The sequence below is a fragment of the Petaurus breviceps genome, unplaced genomic scaffold, assembly GCF_028583685.1.
Source record: "Petaurus breviceps papuanus isolate PSGF00001 unplaced genomic scaffold, PetGlider_PUasm1.0 90574, whole genome shotgun sequence".
Lineage (NCBI taxonomy): Eukaryota > Metazoa > Chordata > Mammalia > Diprotodontia > Petauridae > Petaurus > Petaurus breviceps.
Window position 1 is genome coordinate 5,545,447 of NW_027187277.1, and position 21,628 is coordinate 5,567,074.

The 21,628-nt window shown below is 35.8% G+C and overlaps 1 protein-coding gene across 1 annotated transcript in view; it reads left to right on the plus strand.

Annotated features, from left to right (window-relative positions):
• The window catches only part of XK (X-linked Kx blood group antigen, Kell and VPS13A binding protein), a 67,080-nt gene that overhangs the window by 20,665 nt on the left and 24,787 nt on the right, over positions 1–21,628 (plus strand). Inside the window, exon 2 of the mRNA XM_069063470.1 lies at positions 7,999–8,261. Coding sequence (XP_068919571.1) covers positions 7,999–8,261 — 263 coding nt within the window. The remainder of the gene's footprint in view (positions 1–7,998; positions 8,262–21,628) is intronic.

A 21,628-nucleotide genomic window follows, 5' to 3' on the forward strand; every position in this document is an offset into this window, starting at 1 on the left:
ATCTATCTATCTATCTATCTATCTATCTATCTATCTATCTATCTATCTATCTATCTATCTATCTATCCATCCATCCATCCATCCATCCATCCATCTATCTATCTACCTACCTACCTACCTACCTATCTATGGAGAGAATACTTGGGAGTATAAGGAAGATGAGTGCCACTGTTATGCATAATAGTGAATGAATGAGTGAAAAACATTTATAAAGTGTACTATATGCCAAGCATTGTGCTCTGTGCTCAGGATACAAATACAGAAGTGAAACAGATCTTGTCCTCAAGGATTTTACATGTGGAGACTACACACGTAGGGGGGCGGTGGTTGGAGAAATGTGTTTTGGTTTGGGAAATCATCGTGCCAAAACTGGATAGCAGCCTGACAGAAGTTAAGTTTAGACAAATATCTAATAGTATATACTACATTAAATACCAAATGGATATGTAACTTAGAAATCAAAGTTCACATCAAAATACATTAGAAGAGTAAGGAGGAAGATATATTTTGTATTTATGGATGAATTCATGACCAGGAGAAAAAATAGACAATTTTGACTACACAAAGTTGAAAAGATTTTGCACTTTACAAAATCAATTCAAAAGACCAGGAGAGAAACAATTAACTGGGAAAAGTCCTTGCTGCAAATTTCTCTGATAAAAGTCTAGTATCCAAGATAGGGAGCTGATTTAAAAATAAGAGAACAAGAGTAACCCTAACAAATAAATGATCAAAGAATATGAACAGTCCTCGAAAGAAGAAAAGTGAACTACTAATAACCCAATTAAAAAACATTCCAAATGATTCACACATTTATTCCAGCAAGAGGAGTACAAATTCAAGTAATTCTGAAGAGGGTTTAAAAAAAAATAGTATATTAATTGTTGGAGGAAATGTAGAGTGGTAGGAATACTAATGAAGCATTGAAGTTATGTCCTAGTCATTCTGGAAACCATTTTGAAACTCTACCCCCAAAATCACTAAACTGTACGCAACCTTTGACCCAGAAGTGCTAGTATGAGGAATATACACTAAAGAGATAAAAAGAGAGGAAAAAGATCCATAGGTACAAAGATATTGAAAAAAAAAACAACACTTTTTATTATACTGGATAGTAAGGAAAGAGGGGTGCTAATCAATTGGAAAATAGCTGAACAATGTTCAGTATGTATATATATATATATGCACACACACATATATATACATATATACACACATATATATGTAATTGATTGTTGCATTATAAGAGATGATGGATCCAAAAGGGATTAATTCAGACAAACTTGGGGAGACTTGTATTAATGGATGCAGAATGAAGTGAGCAGTACAAAGAAAAGAATTTATATAATGATTACAACATTGTAAAGAACTTTGAAAGCCTTAAGCACTCTGATCAATGATCAATGGGGACCCCAGGGGACTGATAAAATATGCTTCCTACTTTTTATTCTAGAGATGCAGAGTAAAACATACATTTTTGGGCATAGGCAACATATAGATTTACTTTGTTTCATCCTGCTTCTTTGCTGTAAGGTAGGGTTTAAAAAATTCTTTTTTGAGGAGGAAAGGGGATGAAAGATATCAATGCAAAGGAAACAAAAGTATAGAAAAGTAAAGGAAGTCTTATTTTTAATGCACAGAAGAGAACAAAAGGATATTCAGAGGCAAACAAAGACAAATAAGAAAGCTTTAGGATTAGTGTTTTGAATTTATTAGACACTTTTTTTAAATAAGCAATCAGGGTTAAGTAACTTGCTCAAGGTTACATGGTCAGTTATTTTTGTGTGGGTGCCGAGTTTCTGAGGCCGGAACTGATCCCAGGTCTCCCGATGCTGGGGCTAGCACTCTTAGTCACTGCACCACCTGGCCGGCCACCCTGATTTATTAGATACTTAAATCCTTAAAAGTACATAGAAAAATTTGTAGTTTCATATACAATCTTTTGTCCTATTCTTTGGACATGGAAATACTAGTTTGTTGGAATTTTTCAAGTTTAGAATAAAATTTTAAAAAATCTATATGTATAAGTATTTTAATGCCACATACAGTGATGGTCTATGGACCATTCCTATATTGATACAAAATATAAAGAACAACTATAGGGTTAATTAATATTTTAAAACTTTTAGAAAACTATACAGTGAAGGACTATAAAGGAAAACTAAAAAGAGGAGCCTTCTTATACACAAAGATCAATTATTTATAATTATGGAATAAATGTATTAGAGGTGAGGAGTAGCATGGGGATGAGGAACTATATAAACTCAAACAGAAACTCTAAGGATGAACAATAAATACTAGTAGCTGGAAGTGACAGAGATTAGGGATGGAACTATGGGTGGGTGAATCTTACAACTTCTACTCCACTGTGATCAGGGGCTTATGGGGAGATGACTTAAGAGAGGTATTTAAGGGGTGGCTAGGTGGCTCAGTGAATAGAGCACCCCCCCTGGAGTCAGGAGGACCTGAGTTCAAATCCGGCCTCAGACACTTAACATAAAAACTAGCCGTGTGACCTTGAGCAAGTCACTTAACTCCAATTACCCTCCAAAAAGCAAAAAAAAAAAAAAAAAAAAGAAGAAGAGAGAGGTATTTAACCAACTTGTGACTGTCAGCAGAGGTAAACCTTCATATTAGAATTCCTGCATGAAAAATATAGGAGAAAAAGCTTACATTACTTAACTTTTCTCCTAGCAGATAAATGTCAAAGACCACAAAGTTACAGATTCATAGATTTAGAAGTAGAAGGGACTGCAGAGGTCATCTAGCTCTGTCCATTTATTTTGCAGATGAAAAAATGGAGGCCCAGAGGGATTAGGTAACATGGATTAAAAGGGGACAGAAGCAGGACACCAACACATATTCTCTGACTTAAATACAATATTCTTTCCAAAGGCTTCTTTATTTACAACTTTTTATAGTGAAAACCTGTTCCTAGGAAAGTGGTTATTTTATTTGTTGCCTACATCTGTTCCCTCTTAAAGCCTAATACCATCTGTCAATCAATTAGTCAACTAAATATTTAACTCCTATTATATGTCTAGGATCTCTTCTGAAAAATACATTTTTGATGTATTTTATGTCAATCACTTCTTGATTTAATGACCCCCATGTCCCTTGCTCCATATGAAACCCATATTTTTAACAAATAGAAGCAATTAAGCCAAAATAACCAACATAGTAACAGCATTTGACTGTGTAACATTCTACACTCATAGTCTCCTAACACTCTAAGGAAAGATGGAAGGTATGGTTCATCATCTGTTCTTCAGGATCAAGGCTGGTCCTTAAAATATGTTATTCAGAATACTCTTTTTTAGTGGCCTTTTTGTTTACATCTTTGTAGTTTTGTTCTTTTCACGTACATTTTTTTATTATGTACTTGTTTTTTCTGGTTCTACTTACCTCACTTGCATATATTCATAAAACTTTCTCATGCTTTCCTGAATTCTTCATATTTGTTATTCCTTACAATACAAAAAAGTCATTGCTATAATTTATTCAGCTATTCCCCAATTGAACTCTCACCTTGTTTTTAGTTCTTGAAATATTTTGACATATAGGGAACATTTCTTTCTGTCATTGATCTTCTTGAAGTATGTATCCAATAATGAGATCACTGGATTAAATAGTATAAATAGTTTAGTGACTTTTCTTTAAAAAAAATTTCCAATTACATGTAAAATTTTTAGCATTTGTTTTTTTTTTAATTCTGAGCTTTGAATTCTCTTCCTCCCTGTCTCCCTTCAACCCTCATTGAGAAGGCAAGTAATTTACTATAGGTTATACATATGTAGTCAGGCAAAACATATTTCCATATTAGTTATGTTGCTAAAGAAAACACAGTCCAAAAAAAGTCCCAAGAAAAATAAAGTTTTAAAAAGTATGTTTTGCTCTATATTCAGACTCCATCAGGTGTTTTTTTTATAGAGATGGATAGCATTTTTCATCATGAATCCTTCAGAACTGTCTTGCTCATGATCCTTGTAGTGTTCTGAATAGCTAGGTCATTCACAGTTGATGATCATACAATATTGCTGTTATTGTGTGCAATGTTCTGGTTCTACTCACTTTGCATCAGTTCATGTAAGTTTTTCCAGATTTTTTGAAGAAAGCATCTTCCTTGTTATTTTTTTATATCATAATAGTGTACTATCACAATCATATAACACAACTTTTTTGGCCATTTCCCAATTGATAGACATCCCTTCAATTTCCAATTCTTTGCCACCACAAAAAGAGATGCTATATATATTTTTGTACATTTAGGTCCTTTTTCCCTTAAAAAAATCTCTTTGGGATACAGACCCAGTGGTGGTATTGCTGTGGTGTATCAAAGGGTATGCACAGTTTTATAGAGTTTTGGACATAGTTCCAAATTGCTCTATAGAATGGTTGGATCAGTTCACAATTCTACCAACAGTGCATTAGTGTGTCAATTTTCCCACCTCCCCTCCAACATTTGTTATTTTCCTTTTCTGTCATATTAGCCAATCTGATAGGTATGAGGTGGTACCTTAGAGTTGTTTTAACCAGTTCGCTAAGCAATAGTGATTTAGAGCATTTTTTCATGTGACTATATATAGCTTTGACTTCTTCATTTAAAAACTGCCTGTCATATTCTTTGACGATTTACCATTTGGAGAATGACTTGTTTTCTTATAAGTTTGACTTGGTTTTCTACATATTTGAGAAATGAAGCCCTCATCATAGAAACTTGCTGTAAAAAATTTCCTCCAGTTTTCTACTCACCTAGTTTGTTTATCATATCATTCTTTATGTTTCAATCCTGTACCCATTTTGACCATATCTTGGTATATGATGTGAGATGCTGGTCTATACCTGGTTTCTGTCAAACTGCTATCCAGTTTTCCCAGCAGCTTTTTCAGATAGTGATATCTTATCCCAAAAGCTTGTGATCTTTGGATTTATAAAACACTAGATTATGGTTATTTACTACTGTGTGTTGTGTACCTAATCTATTCCACTGTTCCACTACCAGATTGTTTTGATGATTACTGTTTTTCAATATAATTTGAAATATCGGACAGGTAGAACACCTTCCTTCACATTTTTTTTTTTCATTAATTCCTTGATAGTCTTGACCTTGACTTTTCTTATCTCAATATAAGCTGTATTTCTGGAAGAAAAAGCTTCACTAAAAATGTTTTAGTGTTCGTCTTCCCACTTTTTTCTAGTTTTGACCGATTTAATTTTTTAAATCATCCTTGCCAATTTGATGGCTATGAAATTACATTTCATATTTTTAAATTTGCATTTCTGTTATTAGTAATTTTGATCAATTTTCATATGGTTGTTGATTATTTATAATTAATTTTAAAATGATTCATATCCTTTGACCACTTATCTACCAATTACTTATAACATAAATACCATAGATAACATATATTTTATATATATCAGACTTTTATCAGTTATTTGATGAAAGGTTTTTATCTCCCTATTCAACAATTTTTCTTACTTTAAAATGAATTAATTTGTGTGTACAATTTTTTTATTTTATGTAATCAAAACAATCTATTGTCTTTTGTAATTTGTCTTCATTCTTTATTTGTTTGAGAATTATCCCTAGTCCTAATTGTGAAAAGTGCTCCTTTGTTCTCCACTCTTTTGGTGTGTGTGTGTGTGTGTGTGTGTGTGTGTGTGTGTGTGTGTGTGTGTAACAATATGACCTTTTATGTTTATAACAAATATTTAGGTGATGCTTCTTATTGTAAGTGGTATAAGATGTGGATCTAAATCTAATTCCTGCCAAACTGTTTTCCATTTTTCCTAGCAGTTTTTGTCAAATGGAGGGTCCTTCTCCTTAAAGTTTGGATTCTTCAATTTGTTTAATACTGGGCTCTACTATTTCTGGGAGCTATTTTTCTGCTCTGTTTCACTTATCTACTTTTCAAATTCTTGACTAGTATAAAAACATTTTGATGATCATAATTTTATAATATAAAGTCTGGTAATGATAAGCCGCTTTTATTCTTCCTTTTTTCATTATTTTTCTTGAGATTCTAGAATTTTTTCTTCTCTAAAATTTATTATTATCAATTTATCTAATTTTGTAATGTAACTTTTTCATATTTGACTGATAGGGCTTTAAATCTGTATATTAATTTGGGTAACTATCATTTTTATTGTATAGCACAGGCCAACCACAAGCAAAGAATATCTCTTTAATTATTTAAGCATTCCCTTATTTCTGCAAAGGCAGATAGGTGGCACAGCGAGTAGAGCACTGGACCTGGAATCAAGAAGGCCTGATTTTAAATCCAGCCTCATGTTTTAAATCCGTCCTTTGTGATACTGAGCAAATCATCTAATCACTGTCTGCCTGTTTCCTTGTCTGTAAAATTGGGGGTAATAGCAGCTACCTCCCAGGGTTTGAGGATCAAATGAGTAAATATTTGTAAAGCATTTTGCAAACAAATAAATTAATAGTAGCAGTAGTAATAGTACTACTAGTAGTAGTGGTAACAGTAGTAGTAGTAATAGTGGTAGTAGTGATAGTAGTAGTAGTGGTGGTGGTGGTGGTGGTGGTGGTAGTAGTGGTGGTGGTGGTGGTGGTGGTGGTGGTGGTAGTAGTAGTAGTAGTAGTAGTGATATCTCCTGAGTGAGACTTAATAGATTATCCGCTACAGCTTTTTGTTTTAGTTTTTCATATTTTCTTTTGCAGTGTGGTAAACTTGGAGTGAGGAGACCAGGATTCAAATCATGCCTCTGATACTTACCATAAACAATCTGCTAAAGCCCTCTGAGCCTGAGTTTCCTCATCTGTATAATGAAAATAATAGTGCTTGTACCACCCACTCACAGGATTGTTATGAAGAAAGTGGCCAAAGTTAAAGCACTGAGTTTTTACTGTCTTCCTTACTAGATTTTAAGTTTTTTCAAGTTAAGGATCACATCTTACTAGGGTCTTGCATGTGCTTAATAAATATTTATTAAATTGAATATCTTGGATTTATTATATATAAATATATATACGTATACATACATATATATATATATATATAAAATTATACATTCCTGCCCTCAGGGAGTTTATAGTCCAGCTGGGAAGAGAAATGTGCATGCTTTTCCTCCTCTGATTTGCTCTTCCCTTCCTTTATCCCTCTCCCATTTTCCTCTTTCCTGGCCTCATTTGAGTTATGCATTTTGCCCATTCCCCTTGCCTTTCCCTGTTCTTATTCCAACCTCAGGAGACCCTGGACACATCAGCACCCAAATCACATTGCTGGAGCCAGGACCAATCAGATGTTTGCATAGATGATCTTGCTTTTCCTTGATTTAACCTCCTTACACTTCTCCTTCCCTTTCCTTTTAGTTTCTTCTCCTCATCTCCTTTTGTTTTTCAGTTCTGAGTGCTCTGCCCAGCCTTAGGGGGATTAGATGACATCAAAGTAAAAGGTAAAGTTGGGTGGATGGACTGGGCTCTAGAAGGGATGTAAGCTCTTTGAAAAAAAGTGTATGCATGACACACTTTAAGTTTAATATGTGTTATTAACATTTCCTCTATTACTTTCTTAGGTCTAGGCAATCAACAAAATGATAAATCAAGCCTTGATTTGTAGCATTTGCCAATATCCAAAGTATAAATACTCATACTGAAAATTAGCTTTCACTAGCCTGTTGAAGCTGGCTTCAGCAAATCCTTGAACTAACAAAGTATCATTTGTCACATTTGCATTATGTGTTCACATTCATTATCTCATTTGATCCTCACAACAACCCTGTATTATGGAGACAGCAAGTATTATTATTCCCATCTTACAGGTGGTGAAACTGAGACCCAGAAAGGTCAAGGAACATAATGATGGAAGCAGGACTGAAATCCAGCTCTTATAACTCTGAATCTAGTCCTTGTACTGTGACACGTTGGTAAATCTGAGAATACTAGATATAGGTAAAATGTGGATAGAATGGCTAAAAACCAAAAAATGGGGATTACTCGTCATCTAATAAAAATCTTGACTCCGTTTTCAGGTGTGTGGAAGTCTTTTGCATATATTTTCAAGCTGGCAGAGTTGAAGAGCCTTATGTCAGCATCACGAAGAAGAGGGAGATCCCTAAAAATGGACTCACAGAAGAAATTGAGAAAGAAGTGGGCAGGGCAGAAGGCAAGCTATTCACCCACAGGTCGGCGTTCAGCAGGGCATCGGTGATCCAGGCTTTTTTGGGCTCAGCACCTCAGCTGACCCTCCAGCTGTACATAAGCGTCTTGCAACAGGAAATCACCATAGGGAGAAGTATGTATATCTTAAATTTGGCCCTGGTCTTCTGGGGCAAAGTGGGAGCTATTCCAAAGAGCTGCATTTACCATTGAGGGAACTCATTCATTCATACTTTGCAAGTTTATCTGGTCTCATCTTTTGTTTGTTAAGTCACATTGCATCAAAAACAGCCTAGATAGATGGTTTTCTAATCCTGTCTCAGTTGTAAATTTTATTTGGGGGGGGGGCATTTAAATAAATGTCTGTTACATAACAGGTATTTAGTCAACCTAGAAGGCAATTTCTTTATTAAGAATTGCCTTTAAAATGTGTAATCAGTTATTAGCTCCTAAGTCATCATTTTCTGATCTGTTAGGACAGTGAATTTCTTGATTATCCAAATATCAACAGATTTACCAAGAGCAGCTTCTACTTGATTGTTTAATTTCAGAAAACCCACATTCATATGAGACATGGTGAAAGAAAAGGAGGTGAAGAGGATACTTGAAATTATTAAATAAGTGAAGAAATACCAAAGCTCAATAAGCTTAAATATAGATTCTATTCAAAAGTGAGTGAAAATGCTTATAGAAACAAGCAAATAAAAATCACTCCTCTTAAATTTGCCCTCTGAATTTTCTTGTCCTTTTAAGTAGTATTCAACAGGGGAATTGATGATGAGAAAGCATTATTCACATTGCTAACTAGCTTCATGTCCAAAGCAAGACCCCTCTATTCCAGCTTCTGCATGGGGAAGAGCAGTGGCAGGCTCCACCCACAAGCATGTAGGAAACATCAGAAACCTCCCTCTCAAAGCTGTAGTGGCACAATGACTGGGTTCTCCTGCTTCACCTTACCGTACTGCTGTAAAGCCAAGCACAAGTAGCTTTCCAGAAGACTGCTGCTGTGAACAGCTTTTCAAGGTTCTGATTACACAGTATAGTGAACTCTCTAGCATTAAAATGGCCATGTAGTTTTCACCAAAGTGGTCACATAGTTTTAAGCAAAAGATAGCATTCATTTAGCAAATCCTTCATTTAGTACATTTTTAATTCAATCACAATGTACAAGGTTAAAGTTCTCTTTTAAAGAAGGTGCATTCATTTAGTCAATCACAAAGTCCCATCCCTAGGTCACACCATCTTAATCTCTTCAATCAGAAAGTCTTCCTTCTTAAAGTGCACTAATTTAGTCAATCACAAAGTACAAAGGCCATCCACCCCTAGGTCACAATTAAGTTACAATCTCATCTGTCAGCATTAAATACTCAAGGAGTTGTTTTCATCTTGACTCAAGGCAGGCTCTCAGCTTCCATGGTTACTCACATGGTTCCATCACAACATTGAGTCATGGTTGCAAAGTGTGTAGGGGATAGAACCAATTCACATGTTAATAGTTGGTCAGGTAGTATATATGCTAGTCTTCCAAGGGAGAATTTTCATTTTAATTTGAGAAATAATAATACCTTGTACTGACTTTGAGATTCAAAAGGATCTAAAAGTTCAATTTGATCCTATGAATTCAAAGAGTTTTTTTTTATTTTTATTAAATACTTACCATATAACTAGTAATTCAATTTAATTGAATTCAACAAGTATTTATTAAGCCCCTATGTGCCAGGCACTGTGGTGGACAATGGGAACACAAAAACAAAAATTAAACTCTTCCTGCCCTCAAGGAGCTTACAAATCAACATTGTTTTTAAACTACACACACATACACAGAAAATGGATGACAATTTATACCCTAAAGTTTTTTTGTTTTGTTTTTTGTCAGGGAGACAAAATGTAGGCTAAAAGATGCAGGATTATTCAAGGAAGTGCAAAATTGGCTCACATTTCACTTATTCTCACAGTGTTCCTGTGATGTCATTAGGAGACAGTGTTAAACTGTATTTTCCTTTTATAAATGAAAAACTTCAGATACTGAGTCACACAGTCAGTGTTAGGCAGATCAGATCTTCAGTTCTGTGATTTAAGCAAAAAGTAGCTGTACAGGTGGGGAGTAGGGCAAATTAGATTTGAAAAAAAAGAATGCTTAATCTGCTGGCTTTTCATATGAGAAGACCTTTTTATGAGGAGATGAAGTATTTTTACATGTGTATTTTGCTAACATTGCTGTACACATTTCTATATTTGCTGAAATATAGGAAACAGTGCTTTGTTGGTTGAAACATCAAATAATGAGTATGAAAGAAAGACGTTAGAGATAAGACTAGTATTCATTATGCCTTTTCTCCCCCTCTTTTTTCCCCATCTCTGCATTGCCCATTGTCTCAGCTGGAGAATCTGAAATCTGGCCCCATAAACCAAGAACTGTCCTCTACTCTGATAATAAAAATGAAAAGAGCCAGAAAATAAGCTTGGGACATTCATGTTGGTCTGGCTCCATGGTATTATATAATGTGTTTATTTTTACTGGAGTAGAGTATAATATTTTGATCTGCTCTGTAGACACCAGTAAATTAAATAGCATGATTATACCTGACTTGTTCTGACTACCTGTTCCTATAATCTCATGCAACAGAGACAGAATGGCCTAGAAGGAATGAAGTTACTGGGACAAGAATATGAAAATTGGATTCACTTCTAGGAGCAGGCTAGTGAGTGTGACTTTTTTACTAGCATCACCATGAATGGAATGTTTTTCATTACTCAGCAAAACAGTTCATAGCATCATAAACCTAGAGGTCATCTAGTTCAGCCCCTTTATTTTACTGATAGGGAAACTGAGTCTAAGGAGACTAAAGTGAGGTGCCAATGGCCACATAGATAACATCAGAGGTAGGATTTGAACTTCTGTGAATCAATAGCCAGTCCTCATTCCAATATGCTGCAATGACTCATTTGCTCATTATGTCTTTGTTCTTCCATTCATCCATAAAAAGAGGACTAGAATACTGGCCCTCCTGCTTCACAGAACCACCTGGAGACTAAATAGATTTTTTTCTGTTTACATCATATTCACATTATTCTCTTCATTCATCATAGTACCTTTGCTGGTCCCATGAACTTAGGATTTATTAATATTTTGGTTTTTTTAAACTATACTTGGTTTTTCTCTGCAATCCACTATTATTGGCAAGTGACTCTTTCCTCATTGCTTAGTAAATGGAATTCAGAATAGGCTTGACAATGTGGCAGCTTTGTCTCCCTCTTCCTTCTCCTTCCTGGTCTCTGTAGCCATCTGTCCAAAGAGCTTTTTGTTTTTTCTGTTACAAGGTTCCTTTCCCTTCACTGAAAGTTTCCAGATAAATAATGATACCATGGATTTAGTCATCATATCAGTATCTCAATAAGTCAGTTAAATGAGTATAAGAATCTCTTTTTTAAAGATCTTCACAAAGACATTTTATTTCGTTTCAGTCCGTTGTTGGAAGCCATTTCTCTTTGTACCCAACAGCTTGGATGAATTTATTAAATTATTCCTGGGGTGGGGAACCTGCTCCCTTGAGGGGAGGCCACAGGTTCCCCACCTCTGTTAATTAGAACATAAGTTGGTGGCAGTGGTAGAGGGGTTACATATAGTTCACTTAGACTGTGTTGCTAACTTGTTGATAATATTGATCATAAAAATTCAGGATAACTTAGAAAATACAGAATTTTCCCTTTTTGGTATAAATGCTGAAGTCTATGGATTAGAAAGAATTACTGGACCAGGGGTTCAAGGATCCTAGTTCTAGCGTGGGCTTTGCCTCTAATTTTCTATGTTTTTGACCCTAAATTTAATTATTTACACAATGAGATGATGGATTAACTCTGTGTGTGTGTAAAATTATTCTATACATCTATTTATCAGCTATTTCTCTGGATATAGATAGTGTCTTTCTTCATATGCCCTTTGTAATTTTTCCATAACAGTACAATAAAAAAGATGATTGCACACAAAGCTACAAATTTACTATGCACAACTTGATATTCCTTTCAAATACACAACAAAATTATCATGCAAATTTCCTTTTTTTCCTTCCCTTCCCATACATATCTCTATCAGTTCTCTCTCTGGATGCAGATAGTGTCTTTCTTCCTATGTCCTTTATAGTTAATTTGGGTATTTATAATAGTCAAAATAATTTATTCACTCAAAGTTCTTAATATTACTGTTACTACATACAATGTTCTCTTGGTTCTACTCATTTCACTCTTCATTATTTTGTGCAACTCTTTCCATGATTTTCTAAAATCATCAAGCCCATCATTTCTTACAGCACAGTAGTATTCTATCACAAGTCATATACCATAACTTGTTAAGCCATTCTCCAATTATGGGCATATGAAATTTCCAGTTCTTTGCTACCACAAAAAGCTGCTATAAACATTTTGGAGCATATAGGTTCTTTTCCTTTTCCCCTAATCATCTTTGGAAATAGACCTAGTAGTGAAATGGCTGGGTCAAAGGGTATAAGCAGTGCAATAACTGGACATAATTCCAGGTTTTTCTCCAAAATGGTTCGATCATTTCACAGTTCTACCAAATTAGTGTCCCAATTTTTCTACATCCCCTTCAACATTTGTCATTTTCCTCTTCTATCTTTTTAGCCAGTCTGGTAGGGGTAAAATGATATCTCAATGTTGTATTAATTTGCATTTCTCTAATCAATAATGATTTAGAGCATTTTTCATAAGACTATAAATTATTTTGATTTCATCATTGGAAAACTGCCTTTTCATCCTTTGACCTTTTATCAATTGGGGAATGTCTCATATTCTTATAGATTTAACAAATTTATTTATATATTTTAAATATGAGACCTTTATCTGATAAAATGTCTATAAAATTTCCCCCAATTTTCTACTTTCCTTTTGTTCTTGGCTACAATTGTTTTATTTGAACAAACCCTTTTTAATTTAATGTAATTAAAATTATTAATTTTATACCTAATTTTGATCTCTATCTCTTGTGTATTCATAAAATGTTTGCCTATCAATAAGTCTGATAAGTAATATGTTCCTGAGAGGAATTTATATTCAATCCTAGGACGAAAGAGTTAACCACTGACATTTATTTACCAAGGTTGTGAAATGTTTAGATATGAACTTTAGGAAAAATAATTTAGTAAATTAGTAGAGAAAAGATATAACACAACTGAATACAGTATTCTTTTTATGTAAACAGTATTTTATATTTTTTTCAGTATTTTATATTTTCCCTAAGAACATGTAAAACAATTTTTAACATTCATGAAAAAAACTGAGTATTTTTCTCCCTCCCTCCTCTCCCCTTTCCTGAGACAGTAAGAAGTCATGTAAAAATATTTCCATATAAGTCATTTTGTGGAAGAAAACTCGGAAGGGAAGAAAGAAAGAAAGAAAGAAAGAAAGAAAGAAAGAAAGAAAGAAAGAAAGAAAGAAAGAAAGAAAGAAAGAAAGAAAGAAAGAAAGAAAGAAAGAAAGAAAGAAAGAAAGAAAGAAAGAAAGAAAGAAGGAAGGAAGGAAGAAAGAAGGAAGGAAGGAAGGAATGAACGAACTGAAGGGTGCTTTGGTTTGTATTCAAAAACCATCAGTTCTTTCTCTGGAGGCAGATAATATTTTTCATCATGAAATGAAATCCTTTGGGATTGTCTTGGATCATTGTACTGCTGAGAAGAGTTGTCATTCAAAGTATTTCAATGTTTTCTAACCAGGGAAGTAAGAACATAGTAGGACTTAACAAGACATAATACTTCTAATACTGCATAAAATTCTTACTTCAACAAAATCCTTTTCTAATAACTCCTTTTGTTGTGGAGATGTTACCGTGTTCTCAAAGTCAGTGTCCATGGAACAAAAGCTCTGACAGGTTCTAACAAGTTGGAAAGGGTTTGATGTAGTACTGAGCTATCTCTGTTGTCTGAGGACCAACCTGAGTCCACAGAGGCTTGTTTCTAGGTTGGTCATAAGATAATGCATTTTTTCATTCATAGCAATTCCCAAAGTCCATCTACCAAATAATAGGAGAGTTGTGACCTGCATTTTGAACCCTGATTCTATCTATTGTATTAGCTCTCATCCTAGTTCACAACTTCTATAAATTTGCCACCTGTGTCTTCAAGTGATTGTTAAAAGTTTTGAAAGTTATGGGGCTAACCAAAGCCTTTTGGCACTTCATGTAAGTCTCATCATCTCTCAAGCTGATAATCCATTGGTCAAATGTGGAAGGGGAAAAGAAAGGAAAAAGAGTAAGCATCAGGAGTCACCTACTGATGGAAATATTATAGACTCAAGGTACAGAAAGTCACACATTTTTGGATGTGACAATTATGTGGGTTCTTTTTACTTGACTATGCTTATTTGTTACAAATGATTTTTTCCTCTAAAATTTTAGTTGATGGGGTCATTGGAAGGGGAAGAAGGGGTTAACAATAGAGATGCTAGAAAAAGAGAGCCATCAAAACATTTTTTAATGCACAGAAAGGAACAGAAGAAAATTCATTAGAAGCATAGACAATTAGGACAGTTTTGAAAGTACTATATGGAAATTTTAAATACTTTTAAAAAAGAGAAATATGAAATAGAGATTCACAGTTCTCTATATGATCCTTTTTTGTGTTCTGCTGTAAATATAAAATACTCCCTTTTTGGTGTTTAATTTCAGAATACAACACTAAATAAAATAAACTTTTTGGGAAGGGTTATCCAGTCATCTGAATATTGTACAGGATCTAATGTAAATCATAATGTAATAGGCTACAGATCATTTCAGGTAAATCCAACTAGCAGTCTCTCATCTCGGTCACATGTAATTCCTTTGATCACAAGAATATCATGAAGGATTCTGTCAAAACTCCTTGCTGAAACAAAGATTCATTTTATCTGTGATAGTTTCCTGACTTATGAACCATGGAATCCTATGTTTTCCTGCTGATTAAAAAAAAAGTGAAATTCTCTCAACTTACCCCCATGACCTGCAGGAAACAATATAATTAATGAAATAGTTGGTGTACACGAAATGTTAGAGAACATGCAGTCAAAGATGACAGATGGTATAGACAAACTTTTAAAAAATCCCCTGCTGACAGCAGGCTGTCCATGTTTTTGTTTGTCCACCATCTTGTTACTGCTACCTGACTAGGTATAATGTACTCATATGATGTGGTTCTTAATGAAATACTGAGGACTAAGCCAAACCTGGAAAAAAAAAGATCTCCTGCTGTTCCTACTCTTTTGGCTTGTCAAATACTTTCAAAAAGATCTTCTCTGATTGTGGAACAGTGCCTTCTATCCCAGCAAATGCTGGAACACAGAGCACTGTCCCTGCAGGGCTGATGCTGTGATACATAGTTGAAGTTCTCTGCATGGCTACAGCATTGCAACATGGCTAAGACCTTTAGAGAGTCTCACCCAGGAATCTCAGTACCCAAGCTTCAAAGGGTCAGAGGTAGAGATGAGCTCTGGTGAGGTCAATACAACAGGAAGGCATTAAAGAAAGTTCTGGTGGGAGATGTCCCTACATGATTTGATCCTCCAGGGATGAGTCATTTTATGGCTTAGCAGTACAGAAAGAAGGCAAGGCTTGATGAGAAAGGCTATAGAATTATTTGGCTGAGGCTGTTTTCCTCTAGAGCTATTCCATTCTCCAGTGAGACAATTGACCAGATTAAACAATTCTAAGGCCAAGAGAGCTTCAGAAATTTTAGAACTCCTTATGTTATCTGCAGTGAATAATGAATAGCCATATACAATCATAAATTAATGCAGTGTCTTATAGAATTTAATCTAAATTACAATATAAATTGTAAATTATGTCAGATCCATGAAAGATCCACTTTTTCTTGAACCCTAACCCCTGTGCTCCTTAGCCCCCCATCCCACCCACCACCCCCTTACCACATTTTTGAGGGAAGATTTGTTTAGGGGTTAGGAGACTTGGATTCTAGTCCTAACCTTGCAACTAAATTATTCTGTAACCATAGGTAAATTATTAAAATTTCTTTGTGCCTTGGTTTTCTAATCTATATAATGGGGGGTTGTGATAATTGCTCTTAATTCCTCACAGAGTCTTGTGAAAATAAAATAAGCTCATTCACTGGGATCTAATTGTACTCGGTATGAAATTTCTAGTTAAATGAAAATTAGAGATCGTTGAGAACTCCAAATTGCCCAATGGTTATAAGTGACTAAATTTCTGCCTGCATCATAAAGTATAAACCTTGATTGATGGTCTATAAGCTGTCCCAAATAAACAGTTATTTCAGTAAGCACATGGAAGGCTCATCTTCTAATCTCCTTTGCTGTCACTACAGATTAAGTGATCAAATAATCAATAATACTTAGGGAACTCTCTCTTTAAGAATCATGGTGGGCGACTAGGTGGCACAATGAATAAAGCACCTGTCCTGGATTCAGGAAGACCTGATTTCAAATCTGATCTCAGACACTTACTAGCTATGTGACTCTGGGCAAGTCACTTAACCCTGTTTGACTCAGTTTCCTCATCTGTAAAACGAGCTAGAGAAAGAAATGGCAAACCACTCCAGTATCTTTACCAAGAAAACCCCAGTAGGGTCACAGAGAGTCAGACAAGACAGAATAAGAGATTTTGTCCTAGTCACAGAAGTATGCAAAAAAAAATTTGCCTGTGTTTGGAATTTCCCCAATTTTTTATTAAAAAGGTCTGAACATTGGAGCCAATAACTTTTCTATGCTCATAAGGCATGTATCATAGATTCTGGTTCTATATTATAACATGACTTGACATGGCAAGTTTCCTGGAAATTTTCAATTGCTAGTCATAACATTCCTAATTTGTCTATCCTCACTGGGAAAAATTATTCCAAGATGCCAGGGAAATTAGTACCAGTGAGACACCTGGAGATATGCACCTGAGTATAAGGAAGGCATCATTCGTTGATTTTTCTCATCTTTTTTTTTTTTTGTCCAGGGCTGATCTGGCATATTTTCTGCATATAGAAATACAAGAGAGAAAGTTTAGAGAGCTGAATTGGCTCCATCCAGAGAGTATTCTTCTTATTTTAGAATCCTTATTTCCATTTGGAAATTATTTGTAGCATTTCTAATCATGTCACAAGAGAACTATTGCTTATTTTGAGGCAGTGAGCAGAGTGAAATTTAATAAGCTCCAGGGAAAATGTTGAAAGAAAATTCAAAGCATTTTTAAAGGGTAAGTTTGGCACTTGCTGTGTTACTGGGGAAAGGAAGATCGGAACAGTTTTCATCTACACTCTTAACCTCCTGGGTTTCAGGTCCTTGAACTTTGGGCTACCTTCACTTTGGGCCTACAGATATCTTCATCACTTACAAATCTGCACGACTATGACTTAGACTGTGCAGGGATTAAAGCCCAAAGACAAGTAAGGAAAATGTTGACTTGTGATGAGGAGGAAAATGGTAAAGGAACCACTTCTTCATATTTAAAATATTTCTAAGTGGTTCGGGGGATGGAGTCAAGATGGCGGAGTAGAAACATGACCTGCAAGCAGGGCCAGCTTCCACCTTCCCCAATCCATGTAAAAAGGGGACTCTGAACAAACTTTGGAGCTGCAGAACCCACAAAATGACATAGAGAAGCTAACCTCCTGCTGAGGACAGCCTGGCAGGCCAGCAGGAATCTGCCAGCACAGTGCTCTGGGAGCCAAGCCCAGCCCCACCCTTAGGCTTTAGCCCCAGGGCGGACCTGACCAGCCTCGGACCAGAGGGACTCCAGATCAGCAGCAGCTGTGGCCATTTCCAGAATTATCAACACATAAGCGAAGGACAAAGTGAGAGGTCAGTGCAGTCTGGACTTTGGGACCTAGTAAGAGGGAGTGCATTGGCTTTTGCCCCCAGGGCAAGAAGCCACTCAGATGCTGGCACAACCAGCCAGCACCATGTGGCAGCTTCAGCTCCTGGCCTGCAGAGTGTAGTGGGACTAATCACCAGTCTGAGGGGTAATTGCTCTTGCTTTAAACTGCTTGGATCTGGATTGCAATCTAGGATGGAGGTCCTGGGGTGTGTGTCCAGCTTGCCAGAGCATGTGGAAACCTCAAAGAGGGCACCCATTTAATACCTCCGGCAGCTGAGAAAACCCCAGCGTTTGGGACGAAAGCTCCCCTGTCTGGTGGCAGAGTCCTACTGTGGCAAAAAGCCCAGGGCTCAAGTGACTGAGTGGCAACATGACCAGGCAAAGGAAACAAAGCAGATAGAAGATTCCAAAATTACACTCCTATTTTGGGGACAAAAAGGAGCAAAGCATGGAACAGAAGGAAGACAGTGTAGTCAGAATTCCTGCACCAAAAGCTTCAAAGGAAAATATGAGCTGGTTATAGGCCATAGAGGACCTTAAGAAGCAGATAAGAGAAGTAGAGAAAAAACTGGGAAGAGAAATGAGAACGATGGCAAGAAAATTATGAAATGAGAGTCAATAGCCTGACTGAGGAAAATAACACCTTAAAAAACAGACTAACTCAAATGGCAAAAGAGGCTCAAAAAGGCAATGAAGACAAGAATGCCTTGAAAAGCCGAATTTGCTAGATGGAAAAAGAATCTCAAAAGCTCAATGAGGAGAATCATTGCTTTAGAATTAGATTGGAGCAAATGGAAGCTAATGACTTTATGAGAAATCAAGATGCTGTTAAACAGATCCAAACAAATGAAAGAATAGAAGGCAATGTGAAATATCTCATGGGAAAAACCACTGACCTGGAAAATAGATCCAGGAGAGATAATTTAAAAATTATTGGACTACCTGAAAGCCATGATCAAAGTAAGAACCTAGAAATCATCCTCAAGGAAGTTCTCAAAGAAAACTGCCCTGATGTTTTAGAACCAGAGGGCAAAATAGAGGTTGAAAGAATCCACCAATCACCTCCTGAAAAAGATCCCAAAAAGAAAACTCCTAGGAATATCATAGCCAGGTTCCAGAATTCCCAGATTAAGGAGATAATATTACAAGCAGCCAGAAAGAAACAATTTCAATATTGTGGAAACACAATCAGGATAACCTGGCATCAGGAAACCAGAATCTGGCAGCTTCTACACTGAGGGATCAAAGGGCTTGGAATATGATATTCTGGAGGTCAAAAGAGTTGGGATTAAAACCAAAAGTCACCTACCCAACAAAACTGAGCATCATATTTCAGGGGAAAATATGGTCATTCTGTGGAATAGAGGACTTTCAAGCATTCTTGATGAAAAAAACCAGAGTTGAATAGAAAATTTGACCTTCAGATACAAGAAGCAAGAGAAGCATGAGAAGGTAAACAGGGAAAAGAAATCATAAAAAACTTACAAAAGTTGAACTATTAACATTCCTACATGGAAAAACAATAATTGTAACTTATGAAACTTTTCTCAGTAGTTGAAGGGAATAGAAATATATATGTGTCTATATATGAGGATATATGGGAGTATGAATACATATGTGAATGTGTGTATATATGTGTACAGGCATACATAGATAGAGGGCACAGGACCAATTTAACAGGAAGGGATGATACTTAAAAGGTGAAATTAAGAGGTGAGAGAGGAATATAATGAGAGGAGATGGGGAGAGACAGAATGGGGCAAACTATCTCATATAGAAGAGGCAAGGGAAAATGGTTACAATGGAGGGGAAGAATAGGAAGGCAAAAGGGAATGGGTCAACCTTATTCCCATTGAATTTGGCTTGAGGAGGGAATGAAATACACACTAAATAGGGTATCTCAGCCTCCGTAAGAGTAGGGGGGAAGGGGATCAGAGCGGGGATGATGGAAGGGAGGGCAGGCTGGGGGGGAGGGAAATTGGAAGCACCCACTTTTGAAAAGGGACAGGATTAAAGTAGAGAATAGAACAAGTGGAAGGTGGGATAGGAGGGGGGGAAATATAGTCAATCTTTTACAATATATCTACTAAGTTATTGTTTTGCATTAGCCACATGTACAACCTATACTGAACTGCTTATCTTCCCAGTAAGGATGGGTGACAAGGGAGGAAGGGACTGAATCTGGAATTCAAAGTTTTAAAATCAAATATTCAGATATATATATATATATACTAATATTAATACTATTCTACATGTAATTGGGAAATAAGATATACAGGCACTGGGGCATAGAGATCCACTGGAAAAGTCGAAAGGGATATGGGAGAAAATATGGGAGAGAGCAGATTGGAGGAGGGGATATCCTGTGGGACTGCTATTTTGGGACGGTGGTTAGGGAAAAAACTGGGAGAAAATTTGTAACTCAAAATCTTGCAGAAATGAATGATGTAAATCAGAAATTAATAAAACATTTCAAAAATAAAAAATATTTCTAAGTGATTCTAAAAAGTGGAATTATGATTGTTTTGATTGGTAGTTATTATTGGACTTGGGAATAGCTTTAATTAAGCCTTACATCTTAAACTGCTATCTTTTGAGAATTTGCTCAGGTCTCAATGATACTATTTAGTGAAGTGATTTTTCTTTTCTTACTGAATGGTGCTTTGGAGCTCCAAAAAACTATTGCAAAAAATTAGGTGAAATGTATACAAACTTCAATGTAGGTCATACAAGGGTTTTGTTTGTTTGTTTAATTGAATATTTCACATCAGATCGTTTTCTCATTGCATCTTCTTTTTAAAAAGAAAACTCGCCTGGACATCACATGTGGCCCTCTAGGTCCTCAAGTGCAGCCCTTTGACTGAATCCAAACTTCACATAACAAATCCCCTTAATAAAAGGATTTGTTCTGTAAAACTTGGACTCAGTCTAAAAGCTGCATCCCAAGGACCTAGAAGGCCACGTGTGGTCTCAAGGTCATTTTGGGTTCAGATTAATTAAAGTATTACTCCAGCTTCTGTCATTTTGGGTTCAGATTAATTAAAGTATTACTCCAGCTTCCTTCTTGCCAGGAAACACATTGTTTTCCCTTTAACCATCACGAGCATTTTTATTCTACATGAGAATTTTGTTTTGTTGTTGTTCATTCAGTCTTCATGACCTTTGGATTACAGCATATCAAGTTCTTCTGTCTTTCACTGTCTCTCAAAGTCTGTCCAAGTTCATATTCATTGTTTCCATGACACTATCTATCCCTCTCATCCTCTGCTGTTCTTTTTTCCTTCAATCTTTTTCTACATGAGGGTTTTTTCCCAATGACTTCTATCTTCTCTTTTTGTGACCAAAGTATTTAAACTTCAGCTTTAGTATTTGTCATTCCAGTTAATAGCCTGAATTGATTTCTTTAAAGTATTGACTGATTTGATCTCCTTGATGTCCAAGAGAATCTCTGAAGTCTTCTTCAGAACCACAATTGGAAAGCATCAGTTTTATAGCACTCAGTTTTCCTTATAGTCCAACTCTCACAGCCATATATTGCTACTGGAAAAGCCTTTGTCAGCAAGGTGATGTCTCTGCTTTTTAGTATATTATGCAGATTTGTCATAGTTTTCCTTCCAAGGAGTAAATACCTATTAATCTGACAATGCTACCATTTCTTACCCCTCTTTTTGCCAGGAAATGAT